Genomic DNA, 27,337 nt, shown 5'->3' on the forward strand with positions numbered 1-27,337 from the left:
TTCCTGATGAATGTCTTTTGCCCGAAATGTCGATTTTACTGCTCCTCGGATGCTGCCTGAACTGCTGTGCTCTTCCAGCACCACTAATCCAGAATCTGGTTTCCAGCATCTGCAGTCATTGTTTTTACCTAGTTGACATTTCCCATGCCTAATCCACTTAACCTACACATCACTGGACACTGGAGCAATGTCGCATGGCCAGCCCACCTAACCTGCACACCTTTGGAACAGTGGGAGGAAACTGAAGAACCCGGAGGAAGCCCACACAGACATTGAGGAGACTGTGAAAACTCCACATAGTCGCCCAATGGTGGAATTGAACCCAGGTCTCTGGTAACATAAGGCAGCAATGCTAACCACTGATCCACTGTACAACTCCAGTCCTGTTCCAGAGATGAAGAATATTTAAAAATGAGACGGATCCGCTGTTGTCAGTTAAAAGTTTTATCTGTTGTGGAACCAAGGTTAATAAATACAGATCAGCTACTAATTAACCGTTATCTAACCGAACAGTGGACAACATATAACACTGATTAACCCAATATTTATTGGGGAATATGGTTGATTTCTGATCAGCAGGGAATTGGTGTTTTCCAACTCTTCAGGATAACCACGAGAAAATTTACCCTGTATAAATCCTGCAAAGTAAATGCAATTTAATTGTAATAAAACTTTCCACAGGTTTGTCTCTGCCACCTTTTGTATTCTATCAGGAGTTCTTGTGTTCATTGGAAAGGAACCCAAACTCGAAATGATGTTCAAAACCTGCTCATTCATTTGCTTCTTTTGAGAACAGCTGTTGAATTTACTCACTGGGGAAACAAAGCAGAGACTGGGTGACCACTTCACGTTCTGTCTGCAAGAAAGACCCTGAGCTTCCAGTTGCCTGTCATTTCAACACACCACTCTGTTCCTTGGACAACATCTCTGTCTCAGGCTTGCTGCTGTGCTCCAGCGAAGCTCAGATTAAGCTGAAAGAATAGCACCTCATTTTCCACTTGGGGACCCTGCACCCTTTTGGACTCAATATCGAGTTCAATAACTTTAGGGCTTGAACTCTCCCATGTCCTTACCTCAATCCCCACACACAAGGCCTTGTTACCCAATAATCTGCTATTACACACAACCTATTGTTAGCCACTAACAGTCTCTATAAATAGCTATCCAGCCTGATCGTTATCCATTCCTGTGTGTCTCCAACTGTTCTTTTCTTACTTTGGCTTCGATCCCCACTTTTTGTTTACTCCTTAACACTTCATCCCATCCCACAATCCCTTATCTTCACCAAAAATCTAGTTGATGAAATCAAGTGACGACCTCACACATCAATATTATGATTATCATCAAATGAGTGAATTGAGAAACAAAAACAGAACTTGCCGAAAAAGCTCAGCAGGTCTGGCATCAGTTCAGAGGAAGGGTCACTCGACCTGAAACGTGAACTCTGATTTCTTGCCACAGACGCTGCCAGACCTGCTGAGCTTTTTCAGCAAGTTCTGTTTTTGTTTCTGAATTCACTCATTTAATGATAATCATAATATTGATGTGTGAGGTCGTCACTTGAAAAAGACGATTTCATCAAATAGATTTTTGGTGAATTGACTGGTCTTCATACCCAAAGACGATTTCATCAAATAGATTTTTGGTGAATTGACTGGTCTTCATACCCAATTTTCTGGCAGCTTCTATTTTGGAACGTAGATTAGATTCACAGCAGTTACAGTAAAGAAAAATATAACCTCCTCATTTCCCCTACTCTGATTGTGTTAATTTTCATTCAGAGTCACACATACAGGATAACCACCAATGATGCCAGTTCTTTATGTGTGATCTCAGTGTTGACTGCAATTTCCATGCTGTTAGTTACCACAACTTGAGAAATTCCCCCCGCGGTTGAAGTCAGCAATTCTAAAACTGACAACATTTCAGAGGAGTAAAGCCTATTTCAGTCAGAGATTCCCAGACCTTGTTGGTGTGGCATGGAAGAATTTCACATTGGGTATGCAGAAACTGTCTTTGGTGTCTCAGACACTCAAAGCTTGATAATTGCACAAATAAAAAGTCAGAGCATGAATTAAGAAGAGAAACAACAAAAATGTTGCACAAAAGAAACCTGCTGAGTCCCTACAGTCAATGCTTTCCAAAGAAACACTGATTCCTTTTTCAGAACCTCCTGCTTTCTCTTGCCATGTTGATTTGCAACCCAAGTGACCGATTTGGCACACATGTCACACACTCCTTTGCTTTATCTTGGTCTCAGATTGAGGCCGTGTGCATGATCCTGTCCAATAGATGGGGCTGTGCTGCTCCCCTGTTACTTATTGCAGAGGTTCAGGAGAAAGAGCAGCTTCCGTGGACCATCTCTTTGAGTACACCGTGAAAACAAAAGATTAGAAAGTGACTTGGGAGGACTGGATAATAGCTTTGCTGTGTTGTATCAGCTGACTGAGTGGTGCCATGTTTGCCTTCAGATAATTGTGGTTTCAAGTCCCCTACTTAAGCTTTTCTCAGATAATCAAGGTTGGCACTTCAGTGAAGTACTGCAGTATTAAAGACACCATTTCTTTAAACAAGATCTTTAATGGGGACCCATCTGTCTGTTCAAGAGGATGTCAGAGATCCCTTGACACTATTTGATAAGGAGCTGGAGGCTTAGTTGGTACTGTGTCCAATATTTATTTACATCCTATCAGAGAGACTATTAGCTATCCACAGTGTTTGTAAATTATACATCTCCTGTAGGGACTGTTCAGTTTGCAGTTTTTGGTGTCAATGGTAGTCATGATGTGGAGGTGCTGGTGTTAGTGGGCAATGTCAAAAATCACATGACGCCAGGTTAGGGTCAAAAAGATTCATTTAAAATCGCAAGCTTTCAGAGTGTTGTCCCTTTTTCAGATGCAGTTCACTTCACCTGATGAAAGGGCTGTGCTCTGAAAACTTGCGGTTTCAAATAAACCTGTTGGACTATAACCTGGTGTTGTAAGTCTTCTGACTTTGTTCAGCTCTGGTTTTGCTTTTCCAATCGTGGCTGATGTTAATATGCACAGATGTCTATCGCAAAGCATATTATGTGAAGTAAATAGAAGCATCACAGCCATCAACACAAATAGTGAATTGTACTTTCAGTGCCTCTATGAACTATTTTTAAGATGGTTTATGAGGTTTATGTTAAATGTCAGTTAATATTATTAATTGCTATTTTAATGTCAACAAGTTAATGGTGAATTAAAATAAATAAACTAAAAATTGCCATCAAAGGAAATTTGAAATCTAGAATGCAGAAATGCAAATAGACATACATGCAGCACACCACAATACATCATGACTTATATAATGCAAAGTGCATCACTTCATACAAAGTACTCCATAACATAAAGTACAATGCCATTTAATATACTCAGTATGGTGAAAAAGTACAACTGTTGTAGATATTAAATACACAGCAGGATAACAGACTGGAGGCCTGTGACCAGTAGTGTGGCACAAGGATAAGTGCAGGGTTCACTGCTTTTTGTCATTTATATAAATGATTTGAATATGAATATATCAGGTATGGTCAGTAAATTTGCAGATGGCATCAAAATTGGTGGTGGTGAGAGTGAAAAAGGTTATCTCTGAGTACAATGGGATCTTGATTAGGTGGGCCAATGGGCTGAGGAGTAGCAATGGAGTTCAATTTAGGTAAATGCAAGGTGTTACATTATGGTAAGGCAAACCAGGGCAGGACTTATACTCTTAATGGTAGAGCCCAAGGAGTGTGGCTGAACAAAGAGATCAAGAGGTGCAGGTGCATAGTTCATTGAAAGTACAATTCACTATTTGTTGGTGGACAGGTAGACAGGGTGGTGAAGAAGGCATTTAGCATGCTTACCTTCATTAGTCAGTGCATTGAGTATAGGAGTTGGGAGATCATGTTGCAACTATATAGGACATTGGTGAGGCCACTTTTGGAATACTGTGTACATTTCTGGTGTCCATGCTGTGGGAAAGATGTTGTTAAACTTGAATTGGAGATGCCGGTGTTGGACTGAGGTGCACAACGTTAAAAATCACACAATACTAGGTTATAGTCCAACATGTTTAATTGGGAGCGCACTAGCTTTCGGAGCATCGCTCCTTCATCAGGTGATTGTGGAGGACTCAATCCTAAAACACAGAATTTATAGCAAATATTTACAGTGCGATGTAACTGAAATTATACATAGTGAAATTACATTTTTCAATGTATAATTTCAGTTACATCACACTGTAAATATTTGCTATAAATTCTGTGTTTTAGGATTGTGCCCTCCACAATCACCTGATGAAGGAGCGATGCTCCGAAAGCTAGTGTGCTCCCAATTAAACATGTTGGACTATAACCTGGTGTTGTATGATTTTTAACGTTAAACTTGAAAGCGCTCCAAAAAGACTTACAAGGATGTGCTTGGAATGGAGCTAGAGGGACAGGCTGAATTGGCTGGGTTTTTTTTCCCTGGAGTGTCAAGGCTGAGGGGTGACCTTACATAGGTTTAGAAAATCATGAGAGCCATGGATAGGGTGAATAGTCAAGGGTACAGGAGTCCAAAACCAGAAGTCATAGATATAAAATGAAAGGGGTACAATTTAAAAGGGACCTGATGAGCAATTATTTCATGCAGAGGATAGTATGTGCATGGAATGAGCTGCCAGAGGACGTGGTGGTGGTAGCTACAATTACAACATTCAAAAGGTTGGATGGGGATATGAATAGGAAGGGTTTAAAGGGGTCTGGGCCAAATGCTGGCAGATGGGACTAGATTAGTTTAGGATATCTGGTCGGCATAGACTGGTTGTACCAAAGGGTTTCTTTCTGTGCTGTATAACTCAATGACTATAATTACCGGTTATAAATATAATGGCACCTAATGTACCCAGAACATCTGACATATACATAAGTTGGGCAGTTCCCTGTTATGCCTTTCTATAAATCAAAGTCAGCTTTATTTATGTAGTGAAAAATCAATTGAGCTTCTGCAAGAACAGTTATTGATATTTTACATTTTATCACAGACACTTTTAGAGGGGAATACTCATCATAAACTAAAGAGTATGACATAGATTTGTGTGGTACATACTGGTGTTTCCTTATGAAAAATGTTCTGTGGAGTCTGAAATTATACCATGCAGTTACAGTAACCAACACACTAATTTATCCATGTGCTGATTTCCTCTCCATTTTTGTAACTTATTTTGGTGAACTCATGAAGCTTTGTAAGAATAATGAACGGAGGAATGCTTTGGAAATGGATCCATTCATTTAATTATTCAAGATCATTTCAATCCTTCAGTATCTGGGCTACAGCCAAAGAAAAGGTTCTTTCCTTAAACCCTTAATGTTAACAACTACAACTTATATTTACAGAACATCTTTAACATAAAAGGTTTCAAGGTCCTTCACAAAAGCATTATAAAGAAAAGTTAGGTACCAAACCATAAAAGATGAGAATAGGCCTGCTCACTAAAAGTTTGGTCTAAGAGGTAGGGAGGTATTAAGGATTTTCTTAAAGAAACGCTAGGAAGATTTAAGGAGTGAATTCCACAGCATGAGCAGCTGAAGACAGCTGCCAATGGTGGAGCGACTACGTTTGGGGATATTCAGGAGATCAGAATTATAAGTGCAAATATCTTAGAGGTTGTGAGGTTGGAGGAGATTACAGTGATAGAGAAGGTTGAGACCATTGTGGGATCTGAAAATCAAGATGTGAATTTTAAATCAATTGACTGAAAGGCAATAGAGTGAGTGAAGTGGGATTAGGTGCGATTGAGGGCACGTAGCCAGGTTTTGGATTACTTGAGGTTCACAGAAGGTAGAACTGGCCAGGAATGTTTTGGAATAGTCAATAAAGGTCACAATGCACTGGATGGGGCTTTCAGCAAAAATTGAGCTGAGGCAAGATTGAAGGTGCAAAAATATGACCTTGGTGATGGCATGGATATTGTGGGTTTGAAACTCATCTCAGGGTCGATGTCACAGTTGCAAATAGTTTGGTTCAGTCTACCAAAGAGAGGGATGGAGCTGTTTGTTGAGAAATAGAGTTTACCACACGTACCAAGTCACTCAGACACCTCAAACACCTCCAAAAACAAATTAGCTGAAACAAAATTAGCCAATGCAGGAAATGATCGTTGCTTGGATTTAAGTTCCTGTTCTATTCTGTTCAGTCTTAGAACATAGAACATAGAACATTACAGTGCAGTACCGGCCCTGTGACCCTCAACGTTGCACCGACCTGTGAAACTAATCTGAAGCCCATCTATCCTGCAGTATTCCATTCTCATCCATAGGTAAAAACAAGGACTGCAGATGCTGGAAACCAGAGTCTAGATTAAAGTGGTGCTGGAAAAGCACAGCAGGTCAGGCTGCATCCGAGGAGCCCATTCTCATCCATATGTCTATCCAATGACCATTTAAATGCCCTTAAAATTGGCAAGTCTACTACTGTTGCAGGCAGTGCATTCCGTGTCCCTACTACTCTCTGAGTAAAGAAACTACTTCTGATATCTGTCCTATATCTATCAACCCTCAATTTAACCAAGTCCCCTTGCACTAGCCACTGCTATCCCAGGGAAAATGCTCTCAATGTCCAACCTATCTAACCCTCTGATTACCTTATTTTTCTCAATTAAGTCACCTCTCAACCGTCTCCTGTCTAACAAAAACAGCCTGAAGTCCCTCAGCCTTTCCTCAGAAGACATTCCCTCCATACCTGGCAACATCCCAGTAAATCTCCTCTGAATTCTCTCCAAAGCTTCCAAATCCTTCCCATAATGCCATGACCAGAACTGTACACAATACTCTAAGTGTGGCCTCACCAGAGTTTTGTACAGTTTCAGCATGATCTTTTGGCTCCGAAACTCAATCCCTTTACCAATAAAAGCTAACACACCGTATGCCTTCTTAACAACCCTATCAACCTGGGTGGCAACTTTCAAGGATCTATGTACACGAACACCAAGGTTTCTCTGCTTATCGACACTACCAAGAATCTTACCATTAGCCCAGTATTCTTTATTCCTGTTGCTCCTTCCAAAATGAATCATCTCACACCTTTCCACATTAAACTCCATTTGCCACCTCTCAGCCCAGCTCAGCAGCTTATCTATGTCCCTCTGTAACCTGCAACATCCTTCATCATTATCCACAACTCCACTGACCTTAGTGTCATCTGCAAATTTACTAAACCACTCTTCTATACCCTCATCTAGATCATTTATAAAAATGACATGCAGATCATTTATAAAAATGACATGGCCTCAAAACAGATCCTTGCAGTATACCACTAGTAACTGAACTCCAGGATGAACATTTCCCATCAACCATCACCCTCTGTCTTCTTTCAGCTAGCCAACTTCTGATCCAAGCCGCTAAATCACCCTCAATCCTATGCCTCTGTATTTTGTGCAATAGCCTCCCATGGGGAACCATAACAAATGCCTGACTGAAATCTGTATACAATGCATCAACTCTTTACCCTCATCCACTTGTTTGGTCACCATTTCAAAGAACTCAATAAGGTTTGTGAGGCATGACTTAGCCTTCACAAAACCATGTTGACTATCCCTAATTAACTTATTCCTTTCTGGAATGATTGTAACTCCAATCTGTTATAACATTTTCCAAAACTTTACCCACAACCGAAGTAAGGCTCACTGGTCTATAATTACCAGGGTGGTCTCTACTCCATTTCTTGAACAAAGGAACAACATTTGCTATCCTCCAGTCATCTGGCATTATTCCTGTAGACAATGATGACATAAAGATCAAAGCTAAAGGCTCTTCAACATCCTCCCTGGCTGTCCAGAGAATCCTAGGATAAATTGCATCCGGCCCTGGGGACTTATCTATTTTCACACTTGCCAGAATTGCTAACACCTCCTCCTTGTGAACATCGATCCCATCTAGTCCAGTAGCCTGTACCTCAGTATTTTCCTCGACAACATTGTCTTTTTCCAGTGTGAATACTGACAAAGAATATTCATTTAGCACTTCCCCTATCTCCTTGGACTCCATGCACAATTTCCCACTGCTATCCTTGATTGGCCCTAATCTTATTCGAGTCATTCTTTTATTTCTGATATACCAAGAAAGCTTTAGGTTTTTCCTTGCTCCTACTTGCCAACAACTTCTCATGTCCCCTCCTGGCTCTTCTTAGCTCTCTCTTTAAGTCTTTCCTGGTTAACTTTTAACTATCAAGTACCCTAACTGAGTCTTCACGACTCATCCTAACATAAGCCTTCTCCTTCCGCTTGACAAGAGATTCAACTTTAGTAAACCACAGGTCCATCGCTCGACCACTTCCTCATTGCCTGACAGGAACATACTTAACAAGGACACGCAGTAGCTGTTCCTTGAATAAGCTCCACATTTTAATTTTGGCAATCACACTAATAGCCCTTTCAAAATATATTTATTGCAAAGGCAAAGTGTATTAAAAGCTTAAAGTAATATCATTACAAGGCTACAAAGAAGTGTTGGTCACACTGCATGCATGTATCCATGTTTATGACAAGGATGTATACCTGTATTTCATCTCTTCATAAACTCATTGCTCCAGCAGTTTCTTCAAAGTACTTTATCAAGTACAGTTCTGAGTGGTTTTACGAGACCAATGAAGGGAGGTATGAGGTGAAAGGGTGACCACTGGATAGCTTTTGCTGGAATCTGTGTTTGATTGCTCCATTGAAAACCTAAAAAAGACTCTTGCCTTTGTTCTGTTGGAGAATCTGTTGATTGCGAAGGAGAAGACTGTTTTAAATGAATCAGAGCGGGTTAATTACTAATAAAATACTGCACTTGCAGTGGAGGATCCAATTTGAAGATCCCCAAACTGCTCCAATTCTTAACATACTCCTGATAATTCTGAACAAAATCCAGGTTGGGCTTTCTGTCTGATATTTAATAAAGTGTTAAATGATCTTGCTTGATTAATTGAGGGGTCTTTCTAAGGCATGAGGAATTCAGTTCAAGTATGGACAAATGGGACAGTCATTATCAAATATAACTCAGCAAAATGTCCCTCTTTTTAGATAGGCCTTTGATCAATCTCGAAAATAATTTCCTGACTTCCTGAAGATCAGTGTACACAAAGTAAGAGTTTTCGGCAGGCAGAGAAGGCATTAGATCCATCTTAAGAATAGAGTCAGATGGGACTAGCAATGAATGTAAAGGCAGGATTACAATGCATGTATGTAAATGTACAAACTGTGGTGAATAAGATTGGTGAGTTACGAGCATAAAAAGCCATTCAGAAATATAATGTTGGGACAATAATGGAAAGAAGGCTTATAAATGGCAAAACTGGGTACTTAACAAAGAATATGAAGTATTCAAACAAGTTAGAAGTTACATGACTAGGCTATAGTTCAACAGGATTTTTTTGAAATCACTAGCTTTGATTTCACTTGAAGGAACAGTCCTCCAAAAGCTTGTGATTTCAAATAGATCTGTTGGATTGTAACCTGGTGTTGTGGGATTTTTGACTTTGTCCACCCCAGTCCAACATCAGCACCTCCACATCAAAAAAGCTACAAGAGATGAAATGAAGATGGGGTGGTGGGACTTATTAAGGAAGACCACGTGACATCAGAAAGAAAGGAAGCAAGGACGGAATACGTTTGGTCAGAGTTAGGATGAAAATGGAGGGTCCAAATGGTAAGGGAAAGAATGCGATACAGATTTAAAATGGAAATCAGTGAGGTGAAAGTGGTATGGAATGGTATTTTTGAGGATTGTGATTGCTCAAAGATTGATTGGGATAATGTTGGCATTTAGAGTAAGGAGCCTGTGTGGGAGGGAGGATGGATTTCTGAAATTTGCCCAGGAGAACCATATCAATCAATATGTTCTCAGCCCGTCTTGAATCACAGAATCCTGACAGTGTGGAAACAGGCCATTCAGCGCAACAAGTTCACACTGACCCTCCGAAGAGCATCTCACCCAGACTCACTCTTTTACCCTATCCTAGTAACCCCGTCTTTCTCAAGACTAATCCACTTAACCTATATATCCCTGGACACTATGGGCAATTTAGCATGGCCAATCAATCTAATCTGCACATCTCTGGACTGTGGGAGGACACCAAAGCACCTGGAGAAAACCCATGCAGACAAGGGGAGAATGTGCAAACTCCACACAGTCACTTGAGGCTGAAGTTGAACCTAGGTCCCTTGCTCTGTGAGGCAGCAGTCCTAACCACTGAGCCACCACAGGCCATTTAGTTTAACAACCATAACAAAATAATCAGATAAAAATCAGCAGCTACTTGGAGAGGTTTGAATTAATCAAAGGCAGATCATACTTGACGACTTAAAATATTTGATGAAATGACAGAGAAGGATGATGAAAGGAATGCTGTGGATGTTGTGTATATCGCTTTCAAGGAGGCATTTTACAAAGTACCACATAAGAGACTTGTTTGCAAAGTTAGAACTCATGAGACAAATGTGTTAATGTTCTACTGGATTATAAAAAAGGGACAGAATCATGGTAAACAGTTGCCTCTCACGCTAGAAGATTGGAAGTCTTGTTACTCCACTAGCCTCAGAGCTCGTATCGCTGCTTTTTATTTACTGTACATAAATGACTTGGAGTTTAGAACACAGATAGCAATTTCAAACTTTGCCAGTGGGGAGGAATGGAAAACAGTGAGGATAATATGAATCATCTGCATAATGATATAGGCTATCAGCATGGATAGACAAGTGGCAGGTAGAATTTTAAATAGTGATGCTTTTTGACCTAAAGGATAGACAGAGGCAACACAGATTTAATGCAGAGTTGTAGGTAATGTGCAGGAGCAAAGGATCTGTGGGTACATGGATATCAATCTTTGAAAGTAGCAGGACATATTGAGAGAATGGTTTCCAAAGCATAGAGGAACTTGGGCTTCATAAATAGATGCATTAATTACAAAAGCTGAGAGGATACGCTAAACCTTTACCAATCTCTGGTTCAGGTTCAGTGACAGTTGAACACCACATTTTAGGGAGGATGTTAGAGCTCCTGAGAGGATGCAGAAGAAATTTAACAAAATGGACTGATTAGGGATAGTCAGCATGGCTTTGTGAGAAATCGTGTCTCATGAACTTGATTAAATTTTTTTGAAGAAGTAACAAAGAGGATTGATGAGGGCAGAGCGGTAGATGTGATCTATATGGACTTCAGTAAGGCATTCAACAAAGTTCCTCATGGGAGACTGGTTAGCAAGGTTAGATCTCATGGAATATAGGGAGAACTAGCCATTTGGATACAGAACTGGCTCAAAGATAGAAGACAGAGGGTGGTGGTGAGGGTTGCTTTTCAGACAGGAGGCCTGTGACCAGTGGAGTGCCATAAGGATCGGTGTTGGGTCCACTGTTTTCCATCATTTATATAAATGATTTGGATGTGAAGATAGGAGATATAGTTAGTAAGTTTGTACATGCCACCAAAATTGGATGTGTAGTGGACAGCAAAGAAGGTTACCTCAGAGTACAACAGGGTCTTAATCAGATGGACCAATGGGCTGAGAAATGACAGATGGAGTTTAATTTAGATAAATGTGAGGTGCTGCATTTTGGAAAAGCAAATAGAGCAGGACTTATACACTTAACGGTAAGGTCCTGGAGAGTGTTGCTGAACAAAGAGACCTTGGAGTGCAGGTTCATAGTTCCCTGAAAATAGAGTCGCAGGTAGATGGGATAGTGAAGAAGGCATTTGGTATGCTTTCCTTAATTGGTCAGAGCATTGAGTATAGGAGTTGGGAAGTCATGTTGCAGCTGTACAGGATATTGGTTAGGCCACTTTGGAATATGTGTGCAATTCTGGTCTCCTTCCTATTGGAAGGATGTTGTGAAACTTGAAAGGGTTCAGAAAACAATTTACAAGGAAATTGCCAGGATTGGAGGGTTTGAGCTACAGGGAGAGGCTGAATATGCTGTGGCTGTTTTACCTGGAGCTTCGGAGGCTGAGGAGTGACCTTATAGAGGTTTGTAAAATCATGATGGGCGTGAATAGGATAAATAGACAAGGTTTTTTTTTTCCCTGGGGTGAGGGAGTCCAGAACTAGAGGGCATAGGTTTATGGTGAGAGGGGAAAGATATAAAAGAGACCTAAGGGGCAATGTTTTCACACAGAGGGTGGTACGTGTGTGGAATGAGCTGCCAGGGGAAGTGGTAGAAGCTGGTACAATTACAACATTCAAAAGACATTTGGATGGGTATATGAATAGGAAGGGTACAGAGGGATATGGGACAAGTGCTGACAAATGGGATGAGATTAGGTTAGGATACCTGGTCAGCATGGATGAGTTGGACCAAAGGATTTCTTTCCTTGCTGTACATCTCTATGACTCTATGACTCTAAAATGGCACTAACGATGGAGGAGTTTTAAGTAGAAAGTTAGGTTAGAGAAGCTGGGATTATTTTCCTTAGCCAAAAGGAATACGAAGGGAAGACTTGATAAACGTTTACAAGATTATGATAGGTTTAGATAACTTGAAGAGAGGCTGTCCTATTTAGCTGATATTGACTGGGTATTCAGCAAAAAAAAGCAGGGGTAAACACTATGAGCTCATTTGATCATGATATAATGATAATGTTACATCGCATAACTAAGGAGACACATTGAGTTAGTGTAGATCAATGTCGATTGTAGTGTTACTATGTATATAAAGGTTGTGATAAAATGTCCCTTGGCTACTGCAGAATCATTTAAGAGAAATAGGATTCTTCCCATGACACCAGCCTGAATACAGAACGTAGTTGCAACAAGATGGGAACACATGAAACTGTGAAGCGCTTTTCAGAAGAAACCAAAAGACAGCCAGAACTAAAAGAAAGACTATTGCTGTGGAAATCCACAGTAAAAATAACATTTGTATAATTGGAGGAAAGAACAGTAAAGGTCTTTAAATGACCAGCATCAGCCATTGCATTCTGGGACTGGGAGAGGGTCTCAAATTAGCAGCAGAGTTTCGAGCAGGCAAGATAATGGAATCACCTCTACCACCATCACAGCATTTGCCAAAAGAAGGCTTGCAGCTGGCGCACGTGTGGGATAACTGGAGAAAACACTTTACCAGGTATCCAATAGGGGTTGCAGTAAGAAAACCAGGACAATTGGGTCAGTTGTCTCGTGGCCAGATCACAGGTGGCTGAAAGCTGGAGCGGCACGGTGGCTCAGTGGTTAGCAATGCTGCCTCACAGCACCAGAGTCCCAGGTTCAATTCCAAACTCGGGTGACTGTCTGTGTGGAGTTTGCACATTCTCCCCATGTCTGTGTGGGTTTCCTATAGGTGCTCTGGTTTCCTCCCACAGTCCAAAAATGTGCAGGTTAGGTGAATTGGCCATGCTAAATTGCCCATAGTGTTGGGAAGTTAGTCAGAGGTAAATGGGTCTGGGTGGGTTGCTCTTTGGGTTTCCTCCAGGTGCTCTGGTTTCCTCCCACAGTCCAAAAATGTGCAGGTTAGGTGAATTGGCCATGCTAAATTGCCCATAGTGTTGGGGACGTTAGTCAGAGGTAAATGGGTCTGGGTGGGTTGCTCTTTGGAGGGTCAGTGTGGACTTGTTGGGCCAAAGGGCCTGTTTCCACACTGTAGGTAATCTAACCTCCTCACAATGAATTCCTGAAAGTCATCAATGCATATGTTAGTATCTGAAAAGATTCAGTCAGCGTATGACTTAGATTTAATAAACAGAGACGGACACCACAGGAGTCTATTGATTCCTTCATCAGTGATCTTCCTGGATTACCAGCAATTGTGCACACTGAGATATCAGGTAGACATTAATGTGCAACTGCACAGTTGGCATGATAGGGGCATTGTCAGGTTTTTAACAGTCTAAGAAGAGCTTAATACTGATACAGTTTGAGAGACAATCTGAGGTCTGGCAGCTAAACCAGGGTATAGTGCAGGGCGATACTGAAGCAAGTTAGTACAGTAAGTAGCCCCATGAGCAGGAAGCATGTCTAAAAACAATCAAAAGTACTGACAGCATGCCAACCACCATTTTCAAATGCTTCAGATACAGCAGAATAAGGCACAAAAGAAAGAAGCTTGCCCAGCAGGTGGAGCTGAATGCTACAGTCATACCAACACGATCATTTCAAGAAATGCTACACTCTAGTCGTGCAAGTGAAGAAAATAAACAGTGAACAAATTTACAATGTAATTACATCCAAGAAATGGGAGAGTCAAATAAGTTAGACATCCTGAGAAAAAAATCAATAATCCAGGCAGTAAATACTGGTTGTTAAATCTTACCAAGTTTAAGTAAGTCACTGGTACAGGCATTAGTATTTTGTGTGACAAATTAAGACGGTTAAAGTAGATCAAATGGTAAACCTTTTCACTCAAGTGAGTAGGGACAAAGTTGAAATTCAAAGATCACATCATGGCAAGTTAAACATATAAAGCTAGAGTAATAACTGATCTATTTTATATCTTTAATACATTTCACTTCTTTGCAGGGTAGCATGCATAAAATTGAAGTTGATCATTAAAACAGATGAAGTTGCTATAAAAAGTAAGCTGTGCAGAATCTAGAGAAGAACTTCCTAAGTAATATTCAGTCATGGGAAAGCGATCAAAAGGTATATACCACATGACGTTCTAGCCAATCACACTATCAATTTGTCTTTTCACTCTAAGGAAGTGAAGGCAAAAATACAGCAACAAGAGGCAGTTTCAGCAACCACGATCCAATTGAGAGTTGCAGAGGGATCACATGGAAGAGTTAGTTTTATATGTATATCTATATGTAGTGTTATAATGCAAATAAAACTTGTGTTAAAATATAATGGATTATTGCAGAATTATCAAAGGCAAACAACAGGCCCCTGCCCCCGCCCCACCCAAACATGAGGAACAAAACAGAAACAATCCATGATTTTCAAAAGGTTGTAAGACAATAAAATTATGGGGATTGAGCAGAGAATGGACCTGACTGGATTTTTTCATGGCAAGTGGAATTGGACTTAATGGGCCGATTCATGAGTTTAATGTACAATGGCATTGACTTTCTCACATTTCAGTTGAAGGGCTTTTTGGATCTGCCTGCAGTCTAAGCCCTGAGGTATCCTGGTGCATGAACAGTCTAATTAACCGTTTGCACAATGCCTGGGCTGGTATTCCGTCCAAGTCTTGTGTTCGCCCTTTTGTTCTAGTCCCTTGGGCCGTGTTGAATTGTTGAAAACTGTTGTGTGGCTTTAAGTTAGGCAGGAAAAAAGTGAGGACTGCAGATGCTGGAGATCAGAGTTGAAAGTGTGCTGCTGGAGAAGCACAGCAGGTCAGGCAGCATCCAAGGAGCAGGAGAATCGACGTTTCGGGCATAAGTCCTGCATTCCTGATGAAGCATCGATTTACCTGCTCCTCGGATGCTGCCTGACCTATTAAGCTTGGCCGGCAGCTGGCCAAACTTTCAGTCTGGCTTTCAGCGCCTACGTTGTATCAACAGATATAGGCTGCTGCTGTGTGGTTTTTGAGTGTGCTCTGCTTTTCTTTGGCTCTGTGTAACTTCACCAGAGAACAGTTCTGTGTGATGCCAGTTTGTGTGTTTTATCTACAGGGGATGCCACAGCAAGCCAATGTTGAATCTTCACTCAGTATATCTTGATAACAAGCTTCAGGGGTTTTGAAATGCAAGGAAATAATACGTATCGATTTAGTTTGAAGTCTATTGATGAAAATGCTGTTTCAGTAATAACTCTCCTGGGAATGATTGTACTCAGACCATTATCTGAAACTGGCAACAGTGCATCATGTCAAAGGGAGTTTTGAGATAATGAATACACTGCTAAACAAAACTCACTCTGCTTGCTTGTTAGATGCCCTGACTTCCTATCACCTTTATTATCCCTCCCTCCTCTCTGGATTTAATCCAAGCCCACCCCACACACTCTCTCTCACTTACACACACACACACACATACACACCCACACACACACACACAAGTGCGCGTGTGCACATACACGCACAGGCACACACAGACATGCACACGCACAGACATGTGCGCGCACACACACACACATACATACACACAACCAAAAACACTTCAAACAGAATCGGTTAAACCAATTCTCTTGATATGGAGCTTCCCATGAAGTTCACCGGCTTTCCATCCTTAAAAAAAAGCTCAGCACCTCTTTATCCAAGCCATGTCCCTCCCTCCCTTTTTTATGTGGGTAATGTAGGCCCTCATCTTCCCAGACCAGACACCCTGTTTGTGAAAGTGAACCACACAGCTGAATGATCATCAGTCTACATACAGAAGGCCTGAATATCAGTGCAACATCAACCAGAGCCTCCACATAAATACCTCGCTAATGAGCTTTTATTCATTCAACCCAAATATATGCCTTCAAATATTTTTCAACTGTAACTACTTCATGGTCATCACCCCCTACCTCCAATTCAGCTGTATCTTTGTACATGAAATATTAGCACAGTAACACAAACACATTCACAAGTTCAGGATTTGTCAAATGCTTTACAGTCTATAGACTACCTTTCATCGAATCCCTGTAGTGTGGAAGCAGACCATTTTGCCCAACAAGTCCACACTGACCCTCCACCCCACCCCAACCTACCGCTACCCTATGTCATAAACCTGCATTTCCCATAGCTAACCCAACTAGCCTGTACAGCTCTGGACACTAGGGGCAATTTAGCTCAGCTAATCCACCTGACCTGCACATCTTTGGATTGTGGGAGGAAACCAAAGCATCCTGAGGAAACCCACACAGACACGGGGAGGATGTGCAAACTCCACACAGACAGTTGTTCAAGACAGGAATTGAACCCAGGTTCCTGGTGCTATGAAGCAGTTTTACCCACTGAGCCATCTTGCTGCCCCTTTTTGCACTGTGGGCACAACCCAACAGCCAACCTGGAATAACAATGAGATAATTTTCATCAAGTTATTTGGAAAATATTCCAATACAAAAGCTGTAATGAGGTCTGGAGCTAAGTGGTCCTGGTGGAATCCAAGCTGACCATTGGATTCGGAGAAATTAGCCCAATAAAGCTGAGACCACAGAAACCAGATTGGATGAAATTGACAAGCGGTTTATTACAAGTGATATTGCTGGAAGAGAAATTGACTAGGCTGACACTGACAGTCTGTACAGGGAGATCAAGGATTCTCTTCTTCGAGCTGAAGATGAAGCCAGGTTTTATAAGAATCTTGTAAAATAAGGTTAATTAAAATGGGGCAAGATACAATGTATTTGGAAATTGAGTAATCCAGATACAATGATGATAAATGAAAAACAGTTACCGGAAGAATGTCCTGATTGTCGATACAATGGAACATCCTGACAGTATCAATGTGTTCTTGATGGGATCAGGAGATTTCAGTTCTTCTTGCAGGTTGGTGAGAATGTCTCTTTTGAAACAATAAGGTGCTTCCATTGTCCCTGTCCTGGGAGTGATGTCCTTGGTGGTGCCTCTCCGTCTGACCTTTCCTTGGTGTAGCTTTGGTATTGCTGTGTTATGAGACTGTCCTCAGGGGTTTGAGACAGCTGTGTTGACCGAGTATTGTTACTGTCTTTTGGGAAGTGTATACCCTTGTCTGCGAGTGCTGTCTGGTTTCACTTGTCAGCCTGTTTGGTCACTGCTGAGGCATTCTGGGTGTTTCTGGTATATTTGGCCAAATTTGCTTTCCTATGTTCTGTGTAGACCTACTATGGGTAGGCAGGGAGCAGATCTTTTCCCACAATTGGTGAACATGCATGAGTTGATAGCACAATTCTTAATCCCTTCCTTCACTTTGCTGATAATTAAGAGTAGACTTGATGGCGTGGTAATTGGCTAGATTGAATTTGTCCTGTATTTCCTGAGCAAGACTGTTGAGTGATTTCCCATTATGGTTGGGTAATGCTGGTGTTGTAGTTGTACCTGAACAGCTTGGCTAGGGACATAGCTACCTCTGGAACACAATGTATTGACTCTATAGCATTGATGTTATCAGGACCATAGACTTTGCTCAATCCATTGCACACTGGCATTTCCCACATAGTGAGCAGAGTTTGCTGAAAACTGGCATTTGTGAAGCAGAGGACCTCAGGAGGTAGCTGAGATGGATCAAGAAGTCTCAAGGTGATTGTGATTGCAATGAGAATGTTTGTGGAATCTTGTCCTTAAATTAATTGTTTAATGATCCACCATCATTTTTGAAAGATGGCTCGAGCTTTTCGTTATGGGATTTTTCGGATTAGCCTTAGTAACACTGACTGAGAGAGAAATATTGGCCAGGACTCTGGGACAGCATCACTTGCTGCTTTTCCAATGGTACCAGGCCAAAATAAACTTTTAAGTCTACCTGAGAGGGCAATGAGGGTACAGTGAGTCAGAAAGACTAGAGATATTGCGGCTCTGCTTCAAACCAGCACTGAATGCAACAGGACAAAGACGTGTTTGACACCCAGTATCTTGATGTATTTATGAATTGACATAGTGCAAGCAGATTTGCAGTATTCACAGATTTTTATTGAATTTCTGGCTGTGGTTAATGTCTTCTGTGAATTAAGGCTATCTTATGTACACAGGTGAGGTGAACAGTCAATCCTTGCTGATACATCTAAAGATATTGTTCCATGGACACTGTCTGCTTTGCCTCTGAGACACAGCCCACTGGCAGCCTTCACTTATTCACAGCACAGAGATTGCTGCAGTTCATACTTGGATAGATCTTCACGGACACATGCACCCACTGAACAATTACACTGGAGTGCAGTTCTGATGGTTCCACAGACAATGACGGCCTGTTGGCACTATACAAGAGCTCAGTCCCCCCCATTCCTGTTCTCCTCTGACTTTTATATGTGAACATCTTCACCCACTGCAGTGTCAGAACAAGGGCATAAACATACTTTCCCTGCTCCCACATCCTATTCCCAGCCCAGCCTTGCTGAAGCCATTTTTAGCAACCCGATCGCATGAGAGATGAGCTAAACTCGGAGGCCCTCCGGGCTACTGTATGTATCAGTGATGCACATTTACTGTCGAGCTTTGGTGAGAAAATGGTGATAGTTTTATTCCCATTTGTGTCTGTGTGTGTGTGTGTGTGTATGTAACCTTTCATTGTCCTTGTTATTCCAGGCCTACAGAACGTTCTGCCTGTGCACCTACGGGAACGGTTTGTTGAAGCTGCTCTCAGTTACATCGCCTGTAACTCGGAGGGCAGCTTCATCTGCAAAAACCATGACTGCTGGTGCCAGTGTACACCCAAGTACCCAGAGTGTAACTGTCCTTACATGGATATCCAAGCCTTGGAGAACAGCCTGCTGTGGGTAACAGACACCTGGACCAACTACAACAAAGAGTTTGAAGCGTCAGGTGAGCTGGAATAATTCTTTCTCCTTCTAATGGTTTGCAATAGCATTTGTATGAATGCACATTGAGGGCAGTGGAGGGGGCAATGTACAATATTTGACAATTAATTGTGAATGGAGAAATTAATTGTGCCCGCCTTCATCTTCATATTATGCCAAAGTGGATAGTATTGTATTTATTTCTCTCCAATCCTAATCCTGCAACTTGTCCAATACCAGAGGCCGCACTCTTTGAAAATACTCAGCAAGCATCATTCCCACTCCCATGTTGCTATGAATCATGTCATTTTTTTGGAAATGAACCTTGAGCCAATTATTCGTCTGGGTTGTGCAGTTTAAAGAGTTAATCCAAATAGAACTGGGTAAACAGATTTGAGTAAGGTTGAAAAATTTAAGTTGAATTTCAATTGGTTTCCTTGGGTTAAAGTTGGTTTCCTTGGGTTGGTGACATTATTTCCTGCAGTGAGATCATTTCCTGTGGTGATGCCATTTCCTGTTCTTTTTCTCAGTGGTGGTAAATGGGATCCAAGTCACTGTGTTTGTTGATAGAGTTCCTGTTGGAATGCCATGCTTCTAGGAATTCTCGTGCGTGTCTCTGTTTGGCTTGTCCTAGAATGGATGTATTGTCCCAGTCGAAGTGGTGTCCTTCCTCATCTGTACATAAGGATACAAGTGAGAGTGGGTCATGTTCTTTTGTGGATAGTTGGTGTTTATGTATCCTGGTGGCTAGTTTTCTGCCTGTTTGTCCAATGTAGTGTTTGTTACAGTTCTTGCACGGTATTTTGTAAATGACATTAGTTTTGCTTGTTGTCTGTATAGGGTCTTTCAAGTTCATTAGCTGCTGTTTTAGTGTGTTGGTGGGTTTGTGGGCTACCATGATATGAAGGGGTCTCAGTAGTCTGGCAGTCATTTCTGGCAGTCATTTTGAGATGCTTCTTAAAAGAGCATCTCATCATTGGGTATCTAACCCTGGGTTGTTGAATATCTGGAGGTTTATTTCAATGGCCTCCTGTCTCCAAACACGGCACTCATTCACATGACCCTTTATCTCTGGTCTAATACTTCTATACCTAATAAACAAAACTATTCAAAATGAATCAATGAAAAATAATTTGTTTTCATGTTATTGTATCACTTTCCTTCCAATCTATCTCAGGAGGTTTAAGTATTCAATGAAAGACATTCTGGGATAATCCTGGGTCATTGTCAAACCCTACTCAAGTGTGGAATTCAAACACTTACCATCCCTTGGTTTGTTTCAGAATAAAAATTATATTGTATTGTTTTAACTGTGACAATGCATCTGATGAGATTGTTTAACCTTTGAAAGGATTTGCCAGGTCTGATAATAAAATGGAGGTTGACCAATGTCAGTTTGGATACAGATATCTGAGATTAAGTTGTATGTCAAGATACAACTCTTAGTTCTGAAAGTCTGGCAAGAGCGATAAATCCATTCTCTGTGCAAGGCACCAAAGGTATTCAGAATGTACGCAAAAAAAATGCATTGCTGTTTGATTTTGTAAAGAGCTTGGATGGTCACATTCTGTCCATCAGTAATTTTTAAGTAGGGCAAGAGCAGTTTGCATCAATGTTGGGCGACAGTTGAGAGTGATGACTCTATATTGCTGGTAATGCAAACTGTCAGTTGATTCCATTTATCACAGAGATGGGGCTTTTATTGCTAAACACTTACGATGATTATTCAACACAATCTCAAAATCTGACATTGAATTTCTCTGATGTGGACATAGTTTTGAAGATTATTAAATGCCTCTAGCACCTGTTAGTGATGTGAGATCTCATGAGACATAGACCGCAAATTTGGACATGCCCCAAAACAGGAATGGAATTGCAATGCATGACTAACTGGGTGAGTGTCTTTTTCTCTTGAAAAATAAAGGTGGACTGGTGACCTAATTGATGTCATTGAAATTAAGAAACATTGTGATGGGACATTTCCCTCTTGTAAGGAAAAGCATAAAAGGAGGCCATTAACGTAAGATAGAATTCAATAAAGAATTCAGAAGAAACCTTTTAATCCAAATTGTGGTGTGAGCATGGAGATTTCCCACAATGGAAGCTGGGAGAGATGACTGAATGATTGAAGTGAATAAAGCAGGTGCATTTCAGGGGAGGCTAAACAAGTATAAGAAAGAAGATAGTAGATGGTTACAATGATGGATGATAAAAAATGGGAGGAGGTTAAGTGCAGCATAAATACTGGTATGGCCTAATTGGGCTGAATGGCCTGTTTATGTGTTGTATTAGTATTTTTGACCAACCTGTTCAGAGATGCACCTCCCGAGTGGATGGGACTTGAGCCTTCTAGCTGAGAGGTAGAGATATTACCGCATTGCCACAAGAGCCTATTTCTGTGCCATATATGTCAAATTCCACATTACCTACACCTGCTACTTCTGATGCAGGCAGGACACAAAGTGAAGTCCACTGAAGCTTAATGATGGCTACGTGAGCCAGTGTTTTTGACTACAGGCTGCAGCAGGGTCTCAGGGTTTGTGTGACAGAAGCATCATTTTCAGCTAGTCAACACTGCTTAGAGCCAAATGAAAACAGAAAAGCGCTGGAACCTCTCAGCAAGTCTGGCAGCAGTCGCAGAGAGCAAAACAAAATCAACACTTCGAGTTGAATGAAACTCTTCTTCTGATGACACGGTTTATTTTGCTGAAAAATCTTAACTCTTTTTCTCCCTCCACACATACTGCCAGACATGTTGCTTTTTCTGTTGTCATTACAGGTGCCTGGCTTCCAGAGTTTTTCCTTTACTACTTAAAGCCAGCCTGCACTTATTAATTAGGAGGTGTTTTCCAACTGGAGTAGCTACTGAAACTAGTTGTGGAAGAGAGAAATGCGAGTGAATTGAGTGCAAAATTAGAGCAGAGCAGAAAGTATTCTATACGGTCATTTGATGTTGTGTTGCATATTGATTGAGAGGAGAAGAGAGATGCTCTACTAATGAAAAGCCATAAATCCCTCCTGACCAATTCTGAGAAGGCAGTAGAAGCAGCTGTCCAGGCACATGATGCTCAGTGTCCTGGGTCAAACAGTTAAGGTTAGTGAAGTCATCTTGAAATGCAAAATCCCACACCAACAACTTTGTGCACTGCTCAAAGCACCACACTTCAATAACCTCCATCAGTCAGAGACCCATCAAAGATTCTCACCACAACACCACACACCTCAACCTTCACACCCGCATTCCATAGCTTACACACATTGTTGGGTATTGGAAGATGACAATCATATTAACTAAAAAGTTTCCATTACTTTCACTGACATTCCTAACTCTCTCTTGCAGGTCAAAGTGGCACATGACTACAGGCAGAAACAGCATGCTTTCATGGTCATGGTCACCAGCTCAGAAAATGATCTGCACATCCTCTGAAGTATAGCTTAGAGATGGGATCTGCACATGCTGAGTAGGGAACAAGGGTAACATAGTGCTGGAAGAGGAGGATTGTGCATAGATAAAGGGGCAGTAATTGGCTGGATTAGACTTAAATTTTACTGTACTCAAGGACAAAAGTTTAGGTGAACAGTGAATAGTGTATACTGTCACCACACAAGGCACCATCTTAAGTAGAAGTGTCTAGGTACAGAATCTTAAGAACAAGATAGAAAGAAAGAACAAAGTTACACATTGCAGTAATTCTTAGTATTAAGTCGAAAAATAAGGAAATAAAGCTCAAAGTCAAATATTTCAGTCTTTTGAAAGTGCTTTCTAAGGAGAAACCTGAACAATTGAGATGGGAGGCTACAATATTGTAGGTGTACTGGAACAGCTCGGTTGGCCTATGCTTGCTCTCGAGCATAAGTCTTCACAGCACTGCTGGGATTTCATCAGATCCATAGTATTTGCTGTTCCCAGTGCTTTCAGCATGAAGTGAATTAAATGGTTGAAGAGTAGCATCAATGATGATGGGTCCACCCGTTGTTGCCTGACTTAGCTAAGCTTGATCACAAGTGCTAGATGTTTGTGAGGAGCGCTTTATCGGGTTAAATGGGCAGAGTGTATCGATGTCACTTCCAAGCAATCTGTCCAGTTGTTTAATGCAAGCGTGGGACTAGCTAGGCCTTTTCAGAGACTAGTTATGAATCAGTAACATTGTGATGGATCTGGAGGCACACATAGAACAGATCAGATAACGGCAGCAGGTTTATTTCCCATGGGAACATGAGAAAACAATTGTATTCCTTTTTTTTAATCAACATTCTATTAGTTTCGTGATCATTGTGACGAAGACTGGTTTCTTTCATTAGGTTGCTTAATTAATTGAATTAAAGTTTCACCATTCATTCTGGTGGGACTTAAGCTTGTATCACCAGATATATTATCACTCCGATATTTTTCTGTATCCAGTTGGTTTGGAATATGGAGCCTCAGTGACCTCTGTTATGCAAGAGTACATGATAAACTGGAAAATAGTTCAAATGTCACCTACCAGCCTGGAAAGATTTAGCCTCATAAATTTTTATCCTCATAGACACTTTCTCGTCCATTTTTAATACAGTCCTGCACTGAAGCAGGTTATGGATCAGACCAAACCCCCTCAAAATATTTGGAATATAGTCGACACCTTATTTTTTTTCTTACATTCAAGGTAAATGTAAGATGCTGCATTCTAGATGCAATTTGATTGGTCACTTTACTGGTTTTAAGCCAAATAAACTTTATTCATCCATTATAATTAAAATACAACTAAATAAAGAAGGAATTGGATTAACCTAACTCTGGGAAAACGTAACAGAATAATAGATACAATGACTATTACAAATTAACTGTTGCAATATAGGAACATCCCATTACACACCCTTGGCAAAAGGCAAATTCAGAAAATAGATTGACTTCTAAATCTGGTAGCAGGTACAGAAACCCCAGCTTTTGGCTGTGACTGAAAGAGGTGCAAAAAATATTTTTTACCCCTTCAAGAAGTCAACAGCAACCACTGCTGAATCCTAAATGTGAAATCCCTGGGCCTATAGTTGGGAGCCTGATCACTCCCATTCAGACTGTTTCTATGTTCCAACTTTTAAAAAGACGCCTAAGGCTTCACATAGAGTCATATAGAGATGTATAGCATGGAAACAGACCATTCAGTCCAGTTTGTCCATGATATCCCAACCCAATCTAGTCCCACCTGCCAGCACCCAGCCCATATCCCTCCAAACCCTTCCTATTCATATACCCATGCAGATGCATTTTAAATGTTGCAATTGTACTAGACTCCACCACATCCTCTGGCAGGTCATTTCATACATGTACCACCCTCTGCATGAAAAGGTTGCCCTTAGGTCTCTTTTATATCTTTCTCCTCTCAACCTAAACCTATGTCCTCTAGTTCTGGTCTCCACTACCCAGGGAAGAGGCTTTGTCTATTCACCCGATACATGCCCCTCATAATTTTGTAAACCCCTATAAGGTCATCCTTTTGTCTCTGATGCTCCAGGGAAAACAGTCCCAGCCTGTTCAGCCTCTCCCCATTGCTCAAATCCTCCAACCCTGGCAACATCCTTGTAAATCTTTTCTGAACCCTTCAAGTTTCACAACATCCTTCCAATAGGAAGGAGACCAGAATTGCATGCAATATTCCAAAAGTGGCCTAACCAATGCCCTGTACAGCCACAACATGATCTGCCAACTCCTGTACTCAATACTCTGACCAATAAAGGAAAGCATACCAAATGCCTTCTTCACTATCCTATCTACCTGCGACTCCACTTTCAAGGAGCTATGAACTTGCACTCCCAGGTCACTTTGTTCAGCAACACTCCCCAGGATCTTAGCATTAACTGTATAAGTCTTGCTAACATTTGCTTTCCTAAAATGTAGCACCTCGCATTATTCTATATAAAATGCCATCTGTCACTTCTCAGCCCATTGGCCCATCTGATCAAGAACCATTGTAATCTGAGGTAACCTTCTTCGTTGTCCACTACACCTCCAATTTTGGTGTCATCTGCAAACTTACTAACTGGACCTCTTCTGCTCTCATCGAAACCATTTATATAAATGAGGAAAAGTAGTGAACTCAGCACTGATCCTTGTGGCACTCCACTGGTCACAGGCATCCAGTCTGAAAAACAACCCTCCACCTCCACCCTGTATCTTCTAGCTTTGAACCAGTTCTGTATCCAAATGGCTCATTCTCCCTGTATTCCCTGAGATCTAACCTTGCTAACCAGTCTCTTGTGGGAAACTTTTTTGAATGCCTTACTGACGTCCATTTGGATCACGTCCACCGTTCTGTCCTCATCAATCCTCTTTGTTACTTCTTCAAAAAACTCAATCAAGTTTGTGAGACATAATTTCCCACAAACAATGTCATGTTGACTATCCCTAATCAGTCCTTGCCTTTCCAAATACATGTAAATCCTGTCCCTCAGGATTCCTCCAACAACTTGCCCACCACTGACATCAGGCTCACTGGTCTATAGTTCTACTTACCACCCATCTTATTTATTTTCTCATAGATTGCTCTTCATCTCTCCCCCAACCTCTCTCTCTAAATGAAACCAGGACAAAACACACCTCTTAAAACCACAGCACTGCTCCTCGGATGCTGCCTGAACTGCTGTGCTCTTCCAGCACCACTAATCCAGTATCATCACAGCCTATGGCTATGGTTGCAACAGGTGGCAGATGTCAGTGAAGACATTCTTAGTGAAAATGAAATGCGCAATTACTCATTGAGATTCAAGTCTGAGAATTTGACCCTGCCCTTCCCCTTCAAGCAGCTTGACCTATTTCATGCCACCTCTGCTCATTCTCATAGTAGGGCTGTCATCCAAAGTGTGGGGGGGGTGGGGGAATGTTCCACTGCATTGACATCTGAGAGCAAACAGTTCATGCTGAATTCTTTAGTTAAAACAAAATCCTTCAGCAGACGTTGCACAACCAAATACTTCCCACAATTAAAGTTACTGTTAGTAGAAATAAAGAAGCAACTAACCTGAAAGTGGATGCAGAGATGTCAAATGAGTTCTCATCTGTCTGAGATTGGAAAAGGACCATAGCAGGAGTGTTTAACTCAAATTTGTTAGAGCTGCCATAAATTCCGTTTTGTGCTGATTGACGTCACAATGTCTCAACTATGCATACTTCTGACAAGTGCTCCCAGCTTGCAGGCTAACACATTTGCTGAAATATTACCCAGTGCAACTTGCACCAGAAGTCTGTGTGCACAATGTGGGTGGAATTTCAGAGCAAAAACAGTGCTCTTAGCACCGAGAAAAGCCAAACTTGAAGCAGCTAAATTTGGTGGTCATAAATCTTAATGCTATGTTCTACATTATGTTTGCCCATGCTCATCATTTTATTTTCATAAAAAGCTCAGCAAACCCAATGGAATTTTCATGTCATCAACAAACCACTTGTGCAGCAGAACAATCATGAACAGTATGATCTTTTAAGACATTTGCTGATCACTTTTTCTGGCAGTGTGACATTCTCAGCTTGAAGCCTAGCAATTTTGTTAATTATTCCTCCCTTTATTTCTTTGACTTTCAGAAAGAGCCAATTTGTTTCCTTGCCAAAAAGCAGAAGCCAACTATACTTAAACAAGTTACAATTTACAGGCTTTCAAAAACCTGATGTTGCAACACTTTTCAAATTATTTGGATAAATGCATAATCTATTTAATTTTAGCTTTAGTCTTTACCCTATAGAAGGCCACACACATTAGTTAAGTTAATATGTGTGGACATTATCATGCAGCAGTATATCGAAAGACTTATGTATTTGTGCAGCTATATACTCTGTCTGCAATTTCCACAAAGTCAGACTTTCCTCTCAAACAGTTTGAAAATCATTTGCATGGATGCAAGTTTGTTCGCTGAGCTGGCAGGTTCGTTTTCAGACGTTGTGTCACCATACTAGGTAATATCATCACTGACCCTCCGATGAAGCACTGGTTTTAGTGACCCACCTAAACACATAAAAAGCGGGTCACTAACACCAGCGCTTCACCGAAGTCTCACTGATG

General features: G+C 41.1%; 1 protein-coding gene across 3 annotated transcripts in view; it reads left to right on the forward strand.

Moving 5' to 3' along the window:
• The window catches only part of LOC122554654 (BMP/retinoic acid-inducible neural-specific protein 3-like), a 177,075-nt gene that overhangs the window by 108,973 nt on the left and 40,765 nt on the right, over positions 1–27,337 (forward strand). For all 3 annotated transcript variants that reach the window (XM_043700019.1, XM_043700020.1, XM_043700021.1), the window contains one exon: positions 19,102–19,338. In XM_043700019.1, the coding sequence (XP_043555954.1) occupies positions 19,102–19,338 (237 nt within the window). The remainder of the gene's footprint in view (positions 1–19,101; positions 19,339–27,337) is intronic.

The sequence above is a fragment of the Chiloscyllium plagiosum genome, chromosome 11 (assembly GCF_004010195.1).
Source record: "Chiloscyllium plagiosum isolate BGI_BamShark_2017 chromosome 11, ASM401019v2, whole genome shotgun sequence".
Taxonomy (NCBI): Eukaryota; Metazoa; Chordata; class Chondrichthyes; order Orectolobiformes; family Hemiscylliidae; genus Chiloscyllium; species Chiloscyllium plagiosum.